At 39.7% G+C, this 24,170-nt stretch overlaps 1 protein-coding gene across 1 annotated transcript in view; it reads left to right on the top strand.

Moving 5' to 3' along the window:
* LOC126417097 (inter-alpha-trypsin inhibitor heavy chain H4-like) overlaps positions 1-24,170 on the top strand; it is a 138,801-nt gene that overhangs the window by 75,492 nt on the left and 39,139 nt on the right. The window contains exons 3-6 of the mRNA XM_050084994.1: positions 7,615-7,725; positions 14,074-14,206; positions 18,834-18,957; positions 23,929-24,104. Coding sequence (XP_049940951.1) covers positions 7,615-7,725; positions 14,074-14,206; positions 18,834-18,957; positions 23,929-24,104 — 544 coding nt within the window. The remainder of the gene's footprint in view (positions 1-7,614; positions 7,726-14,073; positions 14,207-18,833; positions 18,958-23,928; positions 24,105-24,170) is intronic.

The following is a 24,170-nucleotide window of genomic DNA, read 5'->3' as shown; positions in this document are numbered from 1 at the left end:
CTCGCCCGACTACAAGCTGATGATGATGATGATACAATATACAGCAACTTAGATCAGACAACAGCTCATCGCTCTCTGTCCAACCCCATATACTACCTGGTTCGGCAATCCCTGTCCTCTGCGACACCTCTATGGGCACATTTTGCCCCCTGGTCCCTGCTGCCCTTCATCACAGCATCTTTACCACCTTGCATGGCTTAGCTCAGCCTAGGATATGGGCCACGACGCAGCTGGTTACTGAGCGCTTTGTCAGGCCTGGTGTGAAGCATGACTATTGCACTTGGAGCCGTGCAGGCATTTCATGCCAGCACAGCAAGGTCGGCAGGCACACCCCACCTCCCCTGGGCAAGTTTGACGTCCTGAAGGGGCACTTCTGGCATGTCCATATCGATGTTTGGTCCCCTTCCTCTGTCCAAGGGCTACAGATATATCTTATCGGTCATTGACTGTGTGACCCATGGGTTGAGGCGATTCCTCTTACTGACACCACAGCCGAGATTGTCGCCCATTCCTTCATCTCGGTGTAGTTTACTCGCGTCATCCGCCCCCTATCTCCCACCATCAACCAGGGACGCTAATTTTAGTTCACCCTCTTCGCATGACTCTGCGAACTCTGTGGCGTCGCCAAGTTTCATACCACAGCTTACCAACCACAGACAAACGGCCTCGTCTAGCAGTGGCACAGCACACTCAAGGGCAACCTAAGGTGCCACGGGGGGCTATGGTTGGAAACCCTCCGTGGGTCCTCCTGGGTATTCACTTGCCGAGGTTCTGTACAGTGAGCTTATCCTTCTCCCCACCGAGTTTGTCAAGGATTCATCTTCCGCCGCATCCAAGGATCTCCCCACCCTGGTTCCACAGGGACCTAGCTATGTGCGACTTTGTTATGCTGACGGACGACACTGTGCAGGCAGCCCTTCAGCTGCTATATTTGGGCCCTCACCATGTGCTATGTTGCAGTACCAACACATTCGTCATTCACCTCCATGGATGGCCACAGACAGTCTCAGTTAATAGACTTAAACCAGTGTGGTCTCTCAATGACGACATCCTCCTGACGGAGCCGTCCTGCCTTCGGCTGATTCATCTCCACGCGCCGTCACCTCTCATGTGCAGCCATTGGAACCACTGGGCTGCAGCCCCACCAACACTGCTGACCCAAATTCCCATGCCGGCTGCTGCCTACACCTGTTGCTTTGGCACCAAGCTTACGACTTCATCTCGTGAGCCTTCTCTCCGCCATGCTCTGCACTACCAGGGGATGGGGGCTCTGTGGTGTCTCTGGCACAGAGTGCCCTATCTTTGGCACCTTCCTTCTTTGGACTAGCTGTTCTTGTGTGAACTTTTGGCACACAGATGTATAACAGCCGTTCTTTGTTATATGTACAAGTGACCAATAAATGTGTATGGAATATTAAGTGTGTTATCTCTCAGTGAATCTTCCGTGATAACCACAAATCTAAGGAGGATGAGTGCAGAGTTTTTTTAAATCACGAAAGGCTGAGCAACATGTACATCTGATGTCTTTCCATCCTTCTCTCATTATAGGAAGTGTTATCTCTAATCCTCACTGTTTTATGAATAGCTTAAAAGCTGCTACCACCTTTTATATCCACATGTAGAACTTTCACTACAAACCTCTTTAGCCACTCTTTTCTACAAATTATCTGAGTACCTAGATTCAGGGGTTGAAAAATTCTGTTAGTTATATGGCAAGTAGAAGTGTCTGTTATAAATCTACATGACAAGTAGTAAGGTACTGTAAATAAGACTCAGTACTTACAGATGTAGGAAATATTTTCTTTGAAACATACCATTATAATGGAGTAAATATCAAGTCACTAATAGTAGATAAAAAGCAGCTACATAGTAAAACTTAAGAGGCAGAAACTTTTGTCAAAGTAACAGCTTTATTACCTATTTAATTTGTTAAATTTAGATTGTATAACTGTGAATAGCACCAAGCAGTAGAAAAGGAATAGATTTTTGGTAATATGGTACAAAGAGTAAGTTTTTATTATTTCTGTTCTTTTATTCATGTATACTCCAACTCATTCCACATTGCTGATGTTTTTCCATTTTGATGGGATCTATAAACACAATGAATGAATAAATGAATGTATGAGTGAATGTAAAGAATGAATCTTTACAAATCCTTAAAAGTGTAATATTGTATGTTGTTTCTTTGTCAACAATTTCTTTTGGTTTCCTTTGGAAAAAAGCTTTCATCTGCCATGCACAAAGTAATTTTTTTGCTGCTTTGGTATGTTATTTTGCAGTTTTTCTTTCTGGCGTTGCCACCAGAGCGCATAAATCAGAAAGATGTGACTCTTTTGACGGTATGAGAATAATAATTAATACCTGTTGAGAGCATTCTCCAGAATGACATACAGCTGGATAATGTTACATGTAATGGATTTTTGTCCTGAAATAAGCTGTCAGAATGAAATATGTTTGAGTTTTAGTGACTTGAAAATAGAGGCCCATAACCACAGCAAAAAGATATATATTACTGTGATGCTAGTTGACACCACTAATGTTTGATCTGCAGGATATGTAGTGAATTTAATTAAAATCCGTGAATGCAATAAGACCCAAAGACTGGTGTACTGATTAACATGGATTTTAATTCTGGACCATTTCAAATACTTATGGTTAGCTGCATAGCAATTTCTGGCTTAAACATAGTTTCTTGCGATATAGGGAAACAGTTGTATTCAAGGAGCAAATTTCTGTACTAAAAAAGCCTATAACATGACTAAGTGTGATGAATTACTTTTTGATAACAAAGGCAACCTGTTTTAAATGAATGCATAATGGCCTAAAGCAAAGAAAAATATGAATATCAACAATATCTGAAACAGAAGAGGGTTACTGAAATAGTAAGATAAACAGGACTGTCTAATGCATAAACAAAAAAACTTGCTTCAGCTTCCAACTTTCATAGATTTTAAACAGTTTGGGGGGTGGGGGTAGCAAAAAGGAGAGAAGCAAAAAACTGTGGCTGGAATAGAAAGCTGCATAATGCTGTAGCAGGAACAGGGAAGGGGATTGGGTGAAGGACAATGATTAACAAAGGCTGAGGCCAGGAGGGTCATGGGAAGATAAGATATATTGCAGGGAGAAATCACACCTGCACACCTGCGCAATTCAGAGAAGCTGGAGTAGGTAGGAAGGACTCATTAAAATGAAGAATGTTGTGTTGGGCAGCATGCTCAGCAACTAGGTGATCCAGTTGTTTCCAGGCCACAGTTTGTTGAAAGGTAGCCCAGCCTTTTGTGGGATAGGTGATGCTTGTGACCAGACTTGAGTAAGTGGTGGTGGGAGGACATATCGGACAGGTCTTCATCTAGGTGTGTTGCAGAGAAACAAGCCATGAGGCAAGAAGTTGGGAGTAGGGGTTGTGTAGGGATAAATGAGGATACTGTGTAGGTTCGGTGGGCCATGGAATACCACTTTTGAGGTATGGGAAGGACAGTGGGTAGGATATTCCTCATTTCAGGACACTACGAGAGGCAGTCAAAACACTGGCAGAGAATGTGATTCAGTTGCTCCAGTTCTGGGTGGAACTGAGTCATGAAGAAAATGCTCCTCTGTGGACTACTCCACAGTCATTATTCCATCCTGGATTTTCCATTGTTTGATTTTGTTTTATACTACACTCCTGGAAATTGAAATAAGAACACCGTGAATTCATTGTCCCAGGAAGGGGAAACTTTATTGACACATTCCTGGGGTCAGATACATCACATGATCACACTAACAGAACCACAGGCACATAGACACAGGCAACAGAGCATGCACAATGTCGGCACTAGTACAGTGTATATCCACCTTTCGCAGCAATGCAGGCTGCTATTCTCCCATGGAGACGATCGTAGAGATGCTGGATGTAGTCCTGTGGAACGGCTTGCCATGCCATTTCCACCTGGCGCCTCAGTTGGACCAGCGTTCGTGCTGGACGTGCAGACCGCGTGAGACGACGCTTCATCCAGTCCCAAACATGCTCAGTGGGGGACAGATCCGGAGATCTTGCTGGCCAGGGTAGTTGACTTACACCTTCTAGAGCACGTTGGGTGGCACGGGATACATGCGGACGTGCATTGTCCTGTTGGAACAGCAAGTTCCCTTGCCGGTCTAGGAATGGTAGAACGATGGGTTCGATGACGGTTTGGATGTACCGTGCACTATTCAGTGTCCCCTCGATGATCACCAGTGGTGTACGGCCAGTGTAGGAGATTGCTCCCCACACCATGATGCCGGGTGTTGGCCCTGTGTGCCTCGGTCGTATGCAGTCCTGATTGTGGCGCTCACCTGCACGGCGCCAAACACGCATACAACCATCATTGGCACCAAGGCAGAAGCGACTCTCATCGCTGAAGACGACATGTCTCCATTCGTCCCTCCATTCACGCCTGTCGCGACACCACTGGAGGCGGGCTGCACGATGTTGGGGCGTGAGCGGAAGACGGCCTAACGGTGTGCGGGACCGTAGCACAGATTCATGGAGACGGTTGCGAATGGTCCTCGCCGATACCCCAGGAGCAACAGTGTCCCTAATTTGCTGGGAAGTGGCGGTGCGGTCCCCTACGGCACTGCGTAGGATCCTACGGTCTTGGCGTGCATCCGTGCGTCGCTGCGGTCCGGTCCCAGGTCGACGGGCACGTGCACCTTCCGCCGACCACTGGCGACAACATCGATGTACTGTGGAGACCTCACGCCCCACGTGTTGAGCAATTCGGCGGTACGTCCACCCGGCCTCCTGCATGCCCACTATACGCCCTCGCTCAAAGTCCGTCAACTGCACATACGGTTCACGTCCACGCTGTCGCGGCATGCTACCAGTGTTAAAGACTGCGATGGAGCTCCGTATGCCACGGCAAACTGGCTGACACTGACGGCGGTGGTGCACAAATGCTGTGCAGCTAGCGCCATTCGACGGCCAACACCGCGGTTCCTGGTGTGTCCGCTGTGCCGTGCGTGTGATCATTGCTTGTACAGCCCTCTCGCAGTGTCCGGAGCAAGTATGGTGGGTCTGACACACCGGTGTCAATGTGTTCTTTTTTCCATTTCCAGGAGTGTATTATTATTGTTATTACCATTATTATTCAAAATTGTTCTTAAGACAGTGTCTGAACATCAATGTTACATGATTAATCATTGTTTTCTTGTTGCCTTCTCTTACTCTTCCACAAATCTCTTCATTCTTTGACTCTGTCCCTGTTTCCTTTGTTCTGTCCATATTTTCCCTGTTTCCTTCCTTTCTTTTACATTAAATTTCATGTTCATAATTTTATTTCTGTATATATCTCTTTTATTTATCATTTCCCTACTGATGCAAGCATGTTTTAAATCTCCTATTTTTTTTAAGTCAATTGCTTCTTCGGTTGAGCTGTTAACTACATCAAAAATAGCCTTTGTGAGTATGGTGTTGTTTATTCTACATATGTGTCCATAGAATGTTAATCAGAGTTTTCTGATCATGTCTGTGAGTCTGTCTGTGTCTTTGTATAATTCTTTGGTTGATACAAGAGCGGATCAAATATAAATGGGATTTTATTTTTTATTTAAATTCAAATATTGAAAAACTCAAGGCAATTATAATTTATTTTTCCACGTAGTCTCCCGGTTTGGAATTGCATTTGTTCCAGCATATGGGCAGCTCTTTGACGCTCACATCATAAAAAGAACTGGGTCATGTCACCAGCCAGTTGCGCATGAAGTCTTCCACACTCACGTCATCTTCAAATCGCTGCCCTCCTAGGGCTTCTTTAAGCAGTCCGAATAAATGGAAATCACAGGGTGATAAGTCTGGCCTCTAAAGAGGATGATCAAGTGTAGTCCAGTGCATTTCCTGTAGCTTGGATACAGTTAGAGTTGCGGTATGGGGTCATGTTGTGGAGGAGGATGACCTGTTGAATCAGATGATCTCGTCTTTTGCGGTGATATGCAACTCTCTCCTTGTTCAACAGTTTGCAGTAGTAAACAGCACTGACTGTGTGTTGCTCATGCAAAAAATCAATCAGCAAAATGCCTCACTGATCGAAAAAAATGGTTGAAAGAACCATGCCAGCTGACAGTCGAGTCTTACTTTTTGCTGGTGCTGCCTACCCTTTCCTCTGTCACTCCTTACTGGTTTGTTTGGATTCTGGAGAGTTGTGGTGAACCCATATTTCATTGCAGGTGCTGATTCAACTCAAAAATGCATCACCTTCTTACGCAAAACCTTGCTGTAAGCTTCTGACAGAACTCCAAACATCTCAACTTCAGATTTTTGGTCAAAAGATTAGGGACCCATCTGGAACACACTTTACAGAACTGTGGGTCATTTGTGATGATTGCTTGACAGCTCCCATAACTGATTCTGACTTTTTGTGCAGTTTCTGATACTATTGTCCCTCGATTGTCGTCATCAATGTCTTTAACCGCGCGTATGTCTTTGTCTGCAATGCTGGTCTGAGGATGGTGATCATGCTGCCAATTTTCCAAACGTTCTTGTCCTTCCTTGAACTTTTTATGCCAGGCAAATAAACGCATCCTTGATAATGTTTTATCACTGAACTGTGCAGTCAATCTTTGGCAAATTTCTGCCACTGTAACTCCTTGATGAACAAGAAATTTGATAATTATGCATTGCGCAATGGAGGGATGCACCTGTTGCTCAGACCTTGTGAGCATTACTGATGAAACAGCGGGAAATACATAGCAGTATGCTCTACTCACTTCTATTGGTCCTGTCTAAGCACGGGGCCAGTCCTACCAACTGTTGATGTTCAGGAACAAAAATCCCCTTTATATTTGACCCCCTCACCCCCTCATATTTTCATCTGTATACCATTTCTGTGTACTACTCCAAATTTTTTTGTATGGAATTTTTTTTGCCTGAGTTTGGCCTGACTTTATATGATTCTTATATTGTTGTGCATCTATGTGAGTTTGTCTTCCCTAAAGTTTGTCTTCCCAAAAGCTTTCATCGTCTTGTGGTGTCCTTCTATTGTTATAATTTGTCAGTGCACATGCTCTGATGATTGAGTATCTTTTGTTTCCTGATTTAAAGCTTATTGTGGAGGTGCTTTTGATACTGAATTGAAATCTGTGACTGATTTCTGTACTGCATATCCTGTGCCAAACACTATTGGTGTTGTCCCTCTGATGGCAGATTTTCATTGTAAATCCTGCAGTTTTCTGAGCTGAAGTGGTTTTTGTCTGTGAAATGTGCCTCTTGTATTGTGAGGATTTTGATGTAATTTTTCTAGTGCAACCATAAACTGTTAAAGCTTGCCTAGTTTGACCAGAGTGTTTGTGTTACAAGGAGGTTTTGAGAAGTTCTGACTCTTCTCCCTGTTTTTATACTAACTATAGTGAATTCATTTAATAACTATTTGAGATTCTAAGCTACTATGGTTCTTCTCTAAGGCAGATATTTTTATGATAGTGATACACTCTATAGGTAACTGTAACTCTCAGTATCTGAAAAAGGATTCGTTAATGCAAAATCGAAATAAATGCAGTGTTTGAATGTTTATCCATCAAGAAGATAATGAAATACTATGGTGAATATATTAAATTGCACATTATTTGTTTGCTTATTTCTTAGTGGGCTTTCTTCCACAGGGAAGTAAAAGGGAAAGCATATAAAGCCCTCGTAAAGGAAAAGAAAGAAGCAGAAAAAGAATATCAAGCAGCTGTTCAGCAAGGCCAGTCTGCAGGACACATTGCAATGAGGTGAGTTATGGCATTACAGCTGATCTTTGCAACCTCGGTGCTGTGTTAATTAATTTTAATAGTTTTTGAGCATGAACGCTATGAAAAACTTTTAATATAAAAATTTTAAATGAAATATTACTCTTTGTGCATTTTGCTGGGTGACATACGTTATGTTACATTCTGCAGTCTATCAGATCCACGCACAGGACGTGTGTTTCATAACTTTGTCTATCGATCTAGATGAATAAAGGTATATATATGATACAGTCTTTACAGGCACTGCCAATTATGTGGGATTCAGAGGAGAAATTTAACGGTTTTCCTGCCGATGAGACTGGTGACATGCCCGAGAAGTTGAATATTGGGCAATAGTTTTTTGTGTTCATGGAGAAACAATGTTCACAGAAAAAACATGGGTTTGTTGGTAATTTTTTTGTTGTTGTTCAGTATTACAGTTTGTAAGAAGAAGATTAATAAATAGTTCTTCATGAGAATTGGAACTGTTTTTCCTACAGATTATGGGGTCTCATCCGGTGTCAGCTGAATGAGTGATGATGGTCTTTACATGCATTGTCAATGATGTGGGATTCAGAGAGGAAATTTAAGGGTTTTCCTGCCGACAAGACTGGTGACATGCCAGAGAAGTTGCAATGGCATACTGATGTATAATTGTGTTGATTTTGGATCTACAACACGGATTCACATTTTAATGACAATTAACTGCAGCAGGAAGCAAGGAGAAATTTTAAACATCATGAAATGAGAAATAGGCGATGAAAAAAAATCTAAAACTGGCAATGTTTGATGAAATCATAAAAGTAAATGAAAATATAATCTCTGCACCAGTTAAAACCATTAAATCTCTACATAAGTTAATTTTTGGAACAGTTTCAGATGACAGAATAATATAGAAATGCTTGAGAGATTTTTTTTGGTTTCACTCTTCAATCAATGGCTGATCAGGTTGAAGCTAAGAACTCATTCATTGAAGCATCACATTCAGAAGCAGAGCTGGAACAATATGCAATATACTGTGTATAGATGATGGGCCAAAAAATGTAATAACTACTGGAATTGTGTTATTAGGTACCCAACCCTGACAAACTTGCAGTGAAAATTAATGGCAACATGGTATATGAAGAGGATGGTGATGATGCTGATTATGAAGATGATGATTCAATAAAAATGGGAAGAGGTAAAAGATTATGTTTGCTCAAAAAAAGAAAAGAAAAAGATCCCAATTTAAATATAGCTGATGAAACCAAAACATGATTCTCACCACATTCATAAGATCAATGTAAATTTTCTCCATCATTTTGTGATTTTGAAAGTGATTTTAAGCCATTTATGGGCAGTAATGGATATCCAGTTAAAACATGGACCATGAACTTTGAGGTAACAACATTTTTAAGGGGTTCGAGCCAATTCCAAATGCTTGTTTTCACAAAAAAGTCATTTGTAGGTTTGGCTAAGTTTTTTATTCATGGTGAGAGATGTCTTACATTGTGGACTACACTAAAGAAAGCTTTTCAGGATGAATTCAACATGAAAACAAGTGCTGCAGATATCCATAAACGAAAGAAGAAACAGGAAGAGTCTATTCAAGAATATTTTCTCATAATGAAGGAAACTGTCAGCCATGCTGATAATGATAACAACTTGTTATTTCAGTATGTGACTGATGGGATAGTATTAACAATTGACAATTTAAAAATACACATAAGGAACCTAAAGCTGAAGGTGCTAAATGACTGTGGCAGTCAGTTTATTATGACAGGATGTTTATGAGATTATGAATGCTACACATTCGCAAGAAACAGATGTAGTCTTAACAGGATTTGGGAAAAACTTCCTCTCTCCACAAAGATATTTTACATGCATTATTGAGATTGATGATGTGAAAATTGAAACAGAAATTTATGTTGTTCTCTAGAGACATTATGAATTTAGAAATGGTAGATGAGAATGATCTTCTAGACCAAACTGAAGTTTTAATAAAGAGGGCAGAGTTACTCTTAGGAAGCAGGAAGGGAAAGTTCATCTCACGTGTATCCATGTAGCAGACAAATCAGAACTAGAGATTGAAATCTCTTACACCCCGACAAATATAAAGTCCACTGACGCCAGAATGAAGATTATTGTGAGAGAAGAGCAACCAATATACAGCTGGAACAGAAGATTGTCATCAACAGATAAAGAAATTGTTGACTACCAGGCCCAGATGTGACTTTATCATGGAATAATAGAACCAAGTTCATCTGAATACATGAACTAGGTTGTAGTTGTTAAAAAAAAAAAAAAAAAAAGGGTCCATAAACCTAACCAACCAGGATGCCCCATTGTAGCCAGTTACTGTGACCCACTGAGAGAATCTTTGCTCTCATAGACCAACACCTTCAACCTGTTACCCGGAACCTACCCTTCTATATAAAAGATATCAACCATGTCCTCCACCGGCTCTCCACTGTTCCTGTCCCTTTACCACATGCTGAGCTGTTCATCACTAATGATGACACCTCCCTTTACACTAACATTACTAATGCCCATGGTCTTACAACTATTGAACACTACCTTTCCCAATGCCTGATGGATTCCACATCAACAACCTCCTTCCTCTTCGTCATGACTAACTACATCCTCATCCACAATACTTCTCCTTTGAAAGCATTACCAACAAACAAATCCGGGGTATGGCTATGGGCATCCACATGGCACCATCCTATGCCAACCTATTCACGGGCCATCTAGAGGAATCCTTACTAAAAACCCAGAATCTTAAACCCCTCACCTGTTTCAGATTCATTGATGACATCTTTGCAATCTGGATCGAAGGTGAGGACATCCTGTCCACATTCCTCCAGAACCTCAACAACTCCTCCCCCAACTACTTCACCTGGTCCTACTCAACCCAACAAGCCACCTTCCTAGATGTTGACCCCCACCTCAAAGATGGCTACATAAGTGCCTGTGTCCATTTCAAATGTACTAACCACCAGCAATACCACCACTTCGACAGCTGCCTCTCTCCATACTAAGAAGTCCCTTCCATACAGCCTAGCCAACTGTGGTCATCACATCTGAAGTGATAAGCAGTCCCTCTCAAAATATACTGAAGGTCTCACTGAAACCTTCACAGACTGTTATTATCCTCCCAACCTTGTACAAAAACAAATATCCCATGCCTTATCTTTCCAGTCTTCCACCACCTCCCAGAGTCCCACTGTCCAGCCACAGAAGAGCATTCCCCTTGTAATTGAGTACCACCCAGGACTGTATCAACTGAGTTTCATTTTCCAACAGAGATTCAGCTACCTCTCATAGTGCCCTGAAATGAGGTATGTCCTGCCTGCTATTCTTCCCACCCCTCCCACAGTGGTATTCCACCATCCACCAAAAGTACACAATATACTCATCCATCCTTACACAACCCCTGTGCCCAATCCCTTATCTCATGGCTCACACCCCTGTAATAGACCTAGATGCAAGACCTGTCCCATACATCCTCCCATCACCACCTACTCCAGTCCAGTCACAAACATCACCTGTCCCATCAAAGGCTGGGCTACCTGTCAAACCAGTCATGTGATCTACAAGCTAAGCTGCGACAACACTGCCACATTCTTTGTGGGCATGACAACCAGCAAGCTATCTGCCTGCATGAATGGCCATCAACAAACTGTGGCCAAGAAACAAGGGAACCACCCTGTTGCTGAACACGACATCCTTCATTTCAATGACTGCTTCACAGCCTGTGGTATATGGCTCATTCCCACCAACACCAGCTTTTCTGAATTGCACAGGTGGGAACTTTCCCTGCAATACATCCTACTTTCCTGTAGCCCTCCTGGCCTCAGCCTTCGTTAGTCACTGTCCTCACCCATCCAGCCCCCTCCCTGTTCCCATTCTAGCACTACACAGTCGTCATTCCACCATCACACTCTGTCTTTTTACTTCTCTCCTTTACTGTCACCTCCCCACCCCTCCCTCCCCTCCCTCCCCACCTCTCCCCTGCCCACCGTCTACCCTGCAACATTTCACTGCACCCTCGACCATACTATCCCTCACCCTCCTCACCCAAGCCTCATTCTTACCCCCACCAAAAAGAGTTGACAGAGAGTTATCAACAGATGTAAAAGTAACTTCAAGTGTGCTCCAGGAAAATGTGTTGCTGTTCACGTTGTATATTAATGAGCTGGCAGAGACATTAATAGTAACCTCAGACTTCTCGCATATGATGCAGTTACTCATCTTGAACTACAATCTGCAAAGAAGCTGTGCATATATTCTGTCAGATTGTGATTTAATTTCAAAGTGGTGCATGGATTGGCAACTTTCTGTAAATGTTTAGAAATTTGAAATTGTACACTTTTCAAAATGTAAAATATGAATGAATAGTAACTGGGATCAGGCAAATCATAGAAATACTTGGGTGTAACAAATTATAGGGACATGTAATGGAATGATACATTCACACAGTTGTTTTCTAATATGACACATTTCCATTTTTACATTAAGTTTAATTTGTACGTGATTTTTATTGGTAAGTTAATCCAAATACATCACATGATGTAAACCAAAGACGCATTATTAGAACAATAACAAAATATTATGAACTTAAAACTGGAGCACAATATACGGGTCCAAGGATACAGCTATTAATCAATAACCTAATTCTACTAACTCCTTTTTCATTTTTCCAATCAAAAAATATCACTGCAAATATTTTCACAGTAAGCTTAGCAATACTGAGAATTCCTGGATAGAGCAGTATGTAAAATAAGGGAAGCTTTGCCTCTTTTTATAATAGAAAGCACACACATTCACACACACAGTCATCTAGACAACCAGATGCACACTACCATGCACCCACCACTTTGTGTGTGTGTGCATGAAATAATGTACCACAGTTACAAGTGTGGGCTCATTATAAAAGATTTAGTAATAGATACCCATTTTCATTGTTATCACTCTTAACCACAATTAAATCTGGTAATTTACGAAGAGTTATTAACCATTAGTATTATTAGTGTATGTTTAAATATCAGTCTTAATGTTTGAAGATAAAACTATTTAAGAATTTCAGAAAACAACTAAGTACATGATAGCTAAAAATTACACTATTGTATTTTAAATTTATTTTATTAAGGGGCAGTCAGACGAAAACCAAACACCTGCCACAACAGGACCATGGACTAGTTCCATTCAAAATTAATCACCACTCACATAAGACATTTATCCCATTGGGAGATAAACAAGTCAATTCCTGTTTGATCGAATGCAGTTGGCCCCAGATGGGTCCATAACAACACCCAGTCTTGCACTTCCTTGTAAAACACAAAACAAATGTCTATCTATGTCTTTCTTCAAGTCACTAAAGATGTAAAAGTCACATGGTGAAAGATCCAGGCTGTATAGATCATGTTGCAGTGTTACCCAACCTAATAGCTGAAGAATAGATTTTGCCCAATTGGTAGTAAAGGGGCGGATGTTCTCATGCAACAGTGGGTGGGTGTTGTTGTGCAACAGCATAATTCCATCCAAAACAGCATCCTGAGGCTTTTTGACTTTATGACACAATGCAGTTTCTGCAAAGTGTCTTCACTGTGCTGTGCATTGATTGTGGTTCCACATTTGAGGAAGTCTATGTGCAGAAGGGCCGTACAGTTAAAGAAGAAGGTCATCATGACCTTACCGAACTTGTGTGAACAGCTTCAGATTTCTTTATCAGAGGAGATGTGGAACATTCCACAGCTGGCTTTACTATTTGTATTTGACTACCACAGCTGTTCCATTAGTCATTTCATAGTAACTTCCACCATACAAAAAATAAGTGGTCATCAAATCGTGTTGTAATAATTTCAAAATTTGAGGGGAGGAATGAGCATCCAGTAATTTTAATGTGTTTTCCACTGGTACCACTATAAAAAGGGAGACCATGTTGAGGTTGACCATAACTTCACTTGTATTTCTCCTCCACCCATCTTATAATATCAACAAACTTTTATGAGTTCTTAACATTGTGTCTGCAGTAACTGACTATAGGTGCCAATAGTTTACTTAAGTGCTTGTTCAGATAGTACGTTGGAGAGCCAATAGCACTAACTTCCTGCTAAGTGCCAAAATGGGATCCCATGTGAGAATTCAGTATGTGGCTCACCAGTTTTATGATCGTCAGACTTAGTCTTGATGACAATGATGGAGGCAATCATTGAAAGCTTCAGATTTTATCCAAATTTGACACAGCAATTAAAATGAGAACTTTTTACCCATATGATACTTTTCAATATCACACCTGACATTTATATGAAGGGTAAAGTATACACTGCTATAGTGAAACTAATGGACCTTTTTAATTCTTTGTTTCAGAGACACAAACACATTCACTGTGTCAGTTAATGTGGAACCAAGAAGCAAACTTAGTTTCAACATAACATATGAAGAGCTGCTAAGTCGTAAGCTCTCTTTGTACAAACATGTTATATCATTGGACCCAGGACAGGTAATTGAAAGCCATCTAATTTAAATCTTAACCTCACCAGAAACTGACAGAGTAAAAATTTTAAGATTGCAGAGGCTTTCACAATAAATATACAATATGTTTCAAAGTCTTTGTGACAAAGATCAATATGGATAGACCACACAGTGGAGAATAACTTTCATTGGAAACAAACTGTTGGCTGATACTTTCCAGTAATACTATGTGCCCTTTTGTATTCAATGGCCCTTGAAAAATAAGATTTCACCAAACTAGCAGAGTGTACTAAGCAGGTGGTCAATTTACTACCTACTCCTGTAAATTGATAGAGTGATTGTCAATAAGAAACCATAAGAATGAGTGATATTTTAGATGTGAGTCAGGAACTTCAATTTTACTTGACCTACCACCTTTCACACAGAGCAGATGCCTGGACAATAGGCAATACACACTGCATACAAACACCACAGAGTGGCTATGCCATACCATCTCTCAGGGGCATAATCAGTCTTAAGTGATGCCTAATGCCACCATGACATATCAGTGAATATTCTGTTTTTAACAAAATTTGTTTCCAATGGCATTTGTTTCAAAGACTTTGAAACACCCTGTATGTAGTGTTGATCAGAGAATGTTCTGCAGATACCTCTTTAATGCATTTGACATACCAAGTGTCAAGGCCAGGTTATCTCGGGTTCTCAGCCAGTTTGTTTCGAAACCATAGCACTCTCCTTGTATTTGACTAGTTGCCACTAGGGATGCTTATGTGTTACCTATACCACACATGTATACTGTCATGTATCACCTGTTGCTCCCATATGAGAGAATGACTAGTCAATAGAAAAGAGTTGGGGGCAAATGCTGCCCAAGACTAAAGGACAAGCAGTCAGAATGACAGACCAGCTATGATTAGACTGAAGAGTTCCTAGCTAATAGAGCACATCTTGTTGTACTTAACTGGCAGAAATCTTCAGATGTAAAAGTAGGTGTGCATGTACTGCAAGGAAGTATTATAGGACCAATACTCTGTGCAATATATGAAAATGACATAGTGGATAATGTTAGAAGCCCTATGAATCTGTGGATGCTGCTCGAGTTGGGAAGAGACATGGATTTTGAGAAGTAGAATGTAATGGATCATTACTGATAGTCATAGTAACACTTTCATACACTTTATTTGATACTCAGCAGCCCAACATAAATACAACATTGTTGAACAGTTACATGGTGCTCTACCACATTGCTGTTAGTGCTCATAATTTTTAATGAGTTTAATTTGATAACCTACTAGGTGCACTAAAATTTGTTCATGCAGACTGCATACAGAATTACTAAACCTCACTTCAAATTGTATGTGCACAAATGCAATCACATTAAATTAGCAACCTCCAGAAACATAAAAATCTTTTCATAAAACAATGTATTAAATTTACTTATCCAACTTTTAAAAAATGCAGGTTGAAATTGTCTTAAAACAGATGAGCTTAATAAAAAAACATTTACTGTTACTATGCTGAAGACTGTTCAATAAAGACGTTTGTTATTAACAGGATTATGCTCAATGACAGTTTTCATAAACATATGCAATCTGCATTTAGCCTTAACCCATACAACAAGAAATTAAGCTGATTTCTTAACATCTACATTCCCTTTTTGACAAGTCAGGTTCCTGAGATATCTAGTCTCTTCTCTCTCTGGTATTAATGTTAATTAGGTGTATCAGTGAATAAGACCTCAAGTTCGAAGCAGCTTGTCTTACTACCAGTTTCAATTATTATTACATACATGTTTCCATAGAAGTGTAACCTATCCACCAATTCACTAATTCTCTGGTGGATAACTTACACTTGTATGGAAACATGTCCACAATGCAATTCAGTTATGTTCTCAAACATAATTACTTCCAACTGGTGTCACATAACATTGATACTCTCGCTTTAAATCTTCACAATGCCTTTTGAAGATTACTATAGTTAATGTACCATTTACTTATGAAACATAGTCAATCACACCATTTACTTATGAAACATAGTCAATCACCTTAGCTTTAGCTATAAATATTCACAATGTCTTTTGAAGATGTCCGAGGTTAACTTACCATTTGCTTATGTAACGTAGTCAATCACCAGCCCCGATGTTCACCTTTCATGATGGATGCATTCATGCATTCTAAAACTATGCACCACAATCTCAGCCTCTGGAACAGCTACCGACAGACAAGGCTCCCATCACACTACTGGCTGCCTCACCTCCAGTCAGAGTCCACACATTGCACTCTACCTGTGTGTGCAGAGGGACTGCTAGTCTCACAGCAGCACACTCTCTGTTGCTGACCACAGCTACTTCCAGAGCTTCACTTCTTTCTCACTATCTGTCTCTGCCTCACTCTGTGATTGTCTTCTCTCTCTTACCATTTGCAGCAATTATACTTTATATAGGTACCACATAGTTCATGTCTTTAATAACAGCTGAATGATATGTTGACCAAAACTTAGTGTAACCTATAATGTGACATAGGTCAATGCTGATGTATATAGAGAAGTCACAACACTATAAAACAGTAGTGAAATGCATGAAAATCTGCAAAGAACTGACACTTGGTGGAGAAATTGCTAGTTGACTCTGAACACAAAGAAATGTATCATGTTGCAGGTAAATAGGCATAAAGATACATTGTTATTAGATTACATAATTGACAAAGAATAACTCAAAACAGAACATCCAATAAATATTTACTCTTAATTCTGGAAACTTTACCCAAGAGGACTCACTGAGGAAAAGAAAAGATCCAAAGAAGAGAAGTGTGTTTATCGTGGATTCATTTAGTAGGTACAAAAGGGTCACAAAGAGGTTATCCACCCTCAGTGGGAGACATGTTGCATTACAGTTTGGTTTACTGCTAAAATTCTGAGAGCATTAATTCCTAGAATACTCAACCAATATATTTATCCCTTTGCCATATATCTTGTGCCCCTCTGTGTACTTTCATTTCCTGAAAAACTCATTTTGATATCTTGAATGAGGCATGATTTAAAAGAGGTGTCACATCAAACATAATGAGATACCTTGAACAGAACAGCCTCCTTAATGCCAAACAACATGGATTCTGAAAACATTGATCATGTGAAATCCAGCTTAAATTTTTCTCACAGGACATACGGAAAGGTTTGGATCAAGGCAGTCAGGTAGATGATTTCCAAAAGCATTTGATGCAGTGCCACACCTATGCTTATTGTCAAAAGTATGATCATATGGCATAAAAAGTGAAATTTGTGACTGGATTGAGGACTTTTTGGTAGGGAGGATACAGAGTGTTACCTTGGATGGAAAGTCATCATCAGATGTAGAAGTAATTTCAGGTGTGCCCCAGGGGAGTGTGTTAGGACCCTTCCTGTTCCTGTTGTATATCAATGACCTTGTATACAATATTAACAGTAACCTCAGACTTTTTGTAGATGATGCAATTATCTGTGATGAAGCACTGTCTGAAAGAAGCTGCATAAATATTCAGTCAGATCTTGATAAGATTTCAAAGTGGTGCAAAGACTGGCAGATTGCTTTAATTGTTCAGAAATGTAAAATTGTGCACTTCACAAAAAGAAAAAAAATGTAGTATCTTATGGCTATAATATCAGTGAGTCACTGTTGGAATCAGCCAATTCTTACAAATACCTCAAATACCTGGGTGTAACGCTTTGCAGGGATGTGAAATGGAATGATCACATAGGCTCAGTCATGGGCAAAGCAGGTGGTAGACTTCAGTTTATTGGTAGAATACTAGGGAAGCACAATCAGTCTACAAAGGACATTGCTTACAAATCACTCGTGTGGCCGATTCTAGAATATTACTCAAGTGTGTTGGACCTGTACCAAAGAGAACTAACGGGGGATATTGAACATAAGCAGAGAAGGGCAGCACCAATGTTCACAGGTTTGTCTGATCTGTGGCAGAGTGCCACAGAGACTCTAAAAGAACTGATCTGGAATACTCTTGAAGATAGTCGTGATCTGTCCTGAGAAAGTCTATTAATAAGGTTTCAAGAACCAGCTTCAAGTGATGATTCTATGAATATATTACAACCATCTATGTATTGCTCACACAGGGATCATGAGGATAAGATCAGAATAATTACTGCAGGCACAGAGGCATTCAAACAATCATTCTTCCCATGCCCCATGCATGAATGGAACAGGAAGAAACTCTAGTAACTGGTACAATGGGACGTACCCTCTGCCACACACCTCATGGTGGTTTGTAGGTTATAGATGTAGATGTAGATGAAGATGTAGGAATCACCATGCTTTGTGTTAATGTTATACAAAATACTGGACGCTGTATTCCTCGTATGATTTAGGCTGTCAATTTCTGTCTTAACAAATTTTAGCATTTCTCTTTTTCCCAATGTTCTGAATTACTTTTCTGCATCATGTTTTAAGAACTACCTTTTCATCTTTTCTTCCAAAATAAAGGAGTTTACCTTCTGAAAGTCTGATAGTCTTTTGGCTTTGAAAGTGTTGCTTTCTATTTTCTGCTGCTTTTTAAACTAGTATGTCATATCTACCTTGTGTCTTGTCTCCTGTGTGTCTTATGTAGACTGACATGTTTAGTACAGCATTGTCAAATATGAAACTCTTGATGTTGTTTTTACAGACTGTTCGAGACCTCAGTGTAAACATACAGCTTAATGAAGCTAGATCTATAGTGAATGAAAGTGTAACTGCATATGGCACTTACTTCAGTAACTGCTGCGGAGATCACAACATTCGTGGTACAAGTAAGTCATCTGCTAGAAAATTAACTTTTGTATTCATACGCAAAATACGGCAAAGAATACCATTACCTATAGAGGAGTGGTTCATGATGTACAGAAACACATAATAGAAAACAGTTAACATTGGCATTTGAGCTCTTGTTCTTTTTCTAGTAGCAGTATACATTTTCACACAGACATCCAAGCATTCATACAGTGTGGGCATTTGGTTACCTGTGTGGTTGTGTGTACTACAGTAAAAAAGCAAGAAGTTGAAAGCTAGTCAGATCATTTCTATTATGTGCACCATGTACCAGTTTCTTTTCATAAGTGGTTGCTTGTTTTATTTACATAATTTTCCATCCAGGAATTTCCACAATTGTTGAACTTTTGTATTATGTACATACAAGAGCTCCTTATTCAATCAGCAGTTCTTCTGAATAGTAGAATATCTTTCCAGATATGATTACATTTTTTCCTGTTTCTAAATGACTGCTGATCTGGCACACTATTCTCTTTACATCTCACATGCTATAATATATAATTATATACAGGGTGGTCCATTGATCGTGGCCGGGCAAAATATCTCAAGAAATAAGTGTCAAATGAAAAAACTGCAATGACCCAAACTTGTCTAGCTTGAAGGGGGAAACCAGATGGCGCTATGGTTGGCCCGCTAGATGGCGCTGCCATAGATTAAACGCATATCAACTGCATTTTTTAAAAAATAGGAACCCCCATTTTTTATTACATATTTGTGTTGTACATAAAGAAATATGAATGTTTTAGTTAGACCACTTTTTTTTGTTTTGTGATAGATGGTGCTGTAAAAGTCACAAACACATGGCTCACAATTTTAGATGAACAGTTGGTAACAGGCAGGTTTTTTAAATTAAAATACAGAACATAGGTACGTTTGAACATTTTATTTCGGTTGTTCCAATGTGATACATGAACCTTTGTGAACTTACCATTTCTGAGAACGCATGCTGTTACAGCGTGATTACCTGTAAATACCGCATTAATGCAATAAATGCTCAAAATTATCTCCATCAACCTCAATGCATTTGGCAATATGTGTAACGACATTCCTCTCGGCAGTGAGTAGTTTGCCTTCCGTAATGTCCGCACATGCATTGACAATGGGCTGACACATATTGTCAGGCATTGTTGGTGGATCACGATAGCAAATATCCTTCAACTTTCCCCACAGAAAGAAATCCAGGGACGTCAGATCCGGTGAACATGCGGGCCATGGTAAATTGCTTCGATGACCAATCCACCTGTCATGAAATATGCTATTCAATACTGTTTCAACCGCACGTGAGCTATGTGCTGGACATCCATTGTGTTGGAAGTACATCACCATTCTGTCATGCAGTGAAACATCTTGTAGTAACATCGGTAGAACATTATGTAGGAAATCAGCATACATTGCACCATTTAGGTTGCCATTGATAAAATGGGGGCCAATTATCCTTCCACCCATAATGCCGCACCATACATTAACCCGCCAAGGTCCACTTGTCACAGCCAACATGGATTTTCCATTGCCCAATAGTGCATATTATGCTGGTTTATGTTACCACTGTTGGTGAATGATGCTTCATCACTAAATAGAGCGCCTGCAAAAAATCTGTCATCGTCCCATAATTTCTCTTGTGCCCAGTGGCAGAACTGTACACGATGTTCAAAGTAGTTGCCATGCTATTCCTGGTGCATAGAAATATGGTATGGGTGCAATTGATGTTGATGTAGCATTCTCAACACCGACGTTTTTGAGATTCCCAATTCTCACACAATTTGTCTGCTACTGATGTGCCAGCAGCTAAAACACCTACTTGGGCATCATCATTTGTTGCAGGTCATGGTTGACATTTCACATGTGGCTGAACACTTTCTGTTTCCTTAAATGACGTAACTATCCCGCGAACGGTCCAGACACTTGGATGATGTCCAGGATACAGAGCAGTATACATATCACATGCCTGCTGGGCAATTTGATCACAATAGCCATACATCAACACGATATTGACCTTTTCCGCAATCGGTAAACGGTCCATTTTAACATGTGTAATGTATCATGAAGCAAATACCGTATGCACTGGTGGAATGTTATGTGATACCATGTACTTATACGTTTGTGACTATTACAGTGCCATCTATCACAAAGGGAAAAAAGTGGTCCAACTAAAACATTCATATTTCTTTACGTACTATACGAATATGTAATAAAAAATGGGAGTTCCCATTTAAAAAACAGAAGTTGATATCTGTTTGACCTATGGCAGTGCCATCTAGTGGGCCAACCCTAGCGCCATCTGGTTTCCGCCTTCAAGCTAGACAAGGTTCATTCTTTGTAGTTTTTTATTTTGATGCTTATTTCGTGAGATATTTGACCCAGCCTCTATCAATGGACCACCCTGTATATTTATATAAAAAACAATTGAGAAATATGTCAAATTGTAAGTATACAGAATGGCTGACAATACTTATCTTCAGGAAAAAAGTAATAAGATTAGGCTCTAACATCCCATCATCAGTGGGGTCGTTAGAGACACAGAACTAGCTCAGAGTGGTTATGGACAGGGAAGAAAATAGACTGTGCCCTTTCAGAGAAACCATCCCAGCATTTGCCTTATATGATTTATGTGAAAAACCTAAACTGAAATGGTTGATTGTGGATTTGAACTGTAATCCTCCCGAATTTGAGTCCCATATTACCTTCAGAAGAAGAAATTTTAAAAACTGCTGATAGACATTTCTATCTCCCCTCAACCTAATAACAGGTTGGTCCCTCCAAGCCTGTAGTCTGAGTGGCCTGCTTCTCCTTTTTTCTAACCTTCCCCAACCTATTTCCCTTCCTACCCAAGGATTGAGTTAACAGTTCTAAAAGTTAGGGTAGTTTTTTTATATTTTTATATGTGCCTTTCAGAAGTACTTAAAAGTTTGTTCCGTTAAGGTAAGTAATTGTCAGTCCTTCTGTTTCTTTGTAATTTTATAGTAATCTGTAATTTTTCAGTCTCACATTATTTCACAATATTAATTATTGCAATCACTCTGCAACCAACATCTATAGAATATTCCATCAGTAATTGGAAGAATGTAGACATATCAAAGTGGAAGTATATTGTATTGATGTTGCAAAGCAATATTTATTTTATAGTTCATTCTGACCTGGCTTTTGGCTGTCTAGGCCATCCTCAGGCAGCTTAAGACCAAATAGATAGTTCACACAACACAAACAACAACTTTTAGCTGCACAGTGATTGTTTTTTCAAAGATATGTGACCTTTCACAACTACATATCTATGGCATACAAAAGACACAAGCTTAATGAAATACACAAAGAAGCTATGAACAAATAGACTTTATGTTACATAACACTAAAAGATTAAAATTACAAGTATGTACAGGCCAAATCAGCACACAAATGAATACTGTCACAGACTACTATGTTACATGGACAAAATAACTGGTGGATGTGATAAACAAGCTAGAAAGGGGGCAGCAGAGGGGAGGAAGGAGTCAATGGAATGTGAGTGGGAAACAGGTGCACTATTTACAACAAGCATATTATCTAATGGCGAGAAAAATATTAACTGGCTGTAGCTACTCTAGGAAGGGTGAATAATGACACTGTATTTGATCATTAAGGATAAAGTCAGGATTCTATGCTTGGTGTTTATTGGTAGCCAGAATTTCAAGTAATGTTATCTTTCTGTCTTTCTTTGCTATGTGAAACAAAGAATATTAAAGTTTAACATCCTATCAACATTGAAGTCATTAGAGATGCTGTACAAGCTCAGATTAGGGAGGGACTGGGAGGGAAATTAGCTGTGTCTCTTCAAAGAAACCACCCTGATATTTGCCTAAATTGACTTAGGGAAATCATGGAAAACTTAAACCTGGGTGACCAGATGAGCATTTGAACTGTCATCCTCCTGAATGTGAGTCCAGTGTTTGCTCTACTGACAGTAAATTTAATATCATAAGAAAACATGTCCAGCAAAGGTGTAATATTTATTTTTTAGTTTCCAATCTTTCTTGATAAAAACTTTCTAATGCCAAGATCACATGAATATTTCCTTACTCAGAACGACAGGTTTCAACAATCCTTGGTGTCATCTTCTGGTCTTAAAAAATACTTTTGTTATGAAACATGTTCCTTTTAAGTTGAACCTCACACCAAGTTGTAATGTGGATAAAAAACAGCACATTATAAAAGATTTGTCATAACCAAAATATTTAAAAACATAAAGCACCTTGTGCAATTGGCAATGTCCATACATATACCACCCACAGATGATTGTTACATCACAAAAACACAGTACACTGTAACACTTCCGTTTACATAAGCTGGACATATTCTAAACATCCAATGTTTAGAATGCATCCAACTTATGCAAACATACATGCTACAGTGTACTGTGTTTTTGTGATGTTTGTCAAAAACGGTTGTTTTAAATAAAGAAATATTTATGCAAGCTTGGTGTTAGAAAGTTTTTAGCAAGTAAAACAGATCACTCCTTCTGTCTTCTCAAAATGAAAAAATTCAGTCCTGATTGATCTATACATAATTTGACACCTAAATTGCAGGAAATCCTGTAAATTCCACTGTGCTCTATAGCTGGAAGCTTGCATTTACTGTTGAACAGAATGTTGGCAACAGTATTCCTAGTACAGAAAACAGGTACAATTTCCCAGAATCTAGTTTGCAGGGAAGTACATGCGAAGTCCTAGCTACATGTAGCATAGAGGCGCAGTTGTTGTCAGTGTGACTTAGTGCCATCTGCAAAGGATACAAAAGAGTTGTTATCCTCTCTCTCTTCTTTCTACAAAGCATATCATCAATAGTACTATAAATATTACAGTATGCAGTTTCTTTAATTACTTTTAATTCATGATAATCAATGAAGCTAATGGAATACTTTAACCAAATCTTCTGATTTATGCACAAAATAGATTTGACTCATAATTAATCCTCTGATTCAGGAGAGAAGAATCCAATAACTGTAACAAAACGTAACTCAGGGAAGTCACTGCTTGTAAACTTCTCTCCAACTATGAAGCAGCAGCAGTTGGCACTGAGGAGAAAGGATGACTTGTCTCATCAGGTGGTGTTCACATATGATGTTGACAGAAAATCACGACCAGAGGGGGAAGTATTGGTTAGTTATGTGCTAAAACAGAGTGATGTGTATTGTTCCAGTAATCATGAACAAATGCTGCACAAC

Source organism: Schistocerca serialis, chromosome 1 (assembly GCF_023864345.2).
Source record: "Schistocerca serialis cubense isolate TAMUIC-IGC-003099 chromosome 1, iqSchSeri2.2, whole genome shotgun sequence".
Classification (NCBI taxonomy): Eukaryota; Metazoa; Arthropoda; class Insecta; order Orthoptera; family Acrididae; genus Schistocerca; species Schistocerca serialis.
Note: the sequence above shows the minus strand (reverse complement) of the source record. Positions and strands in the feature narration are given on the sequence as shown.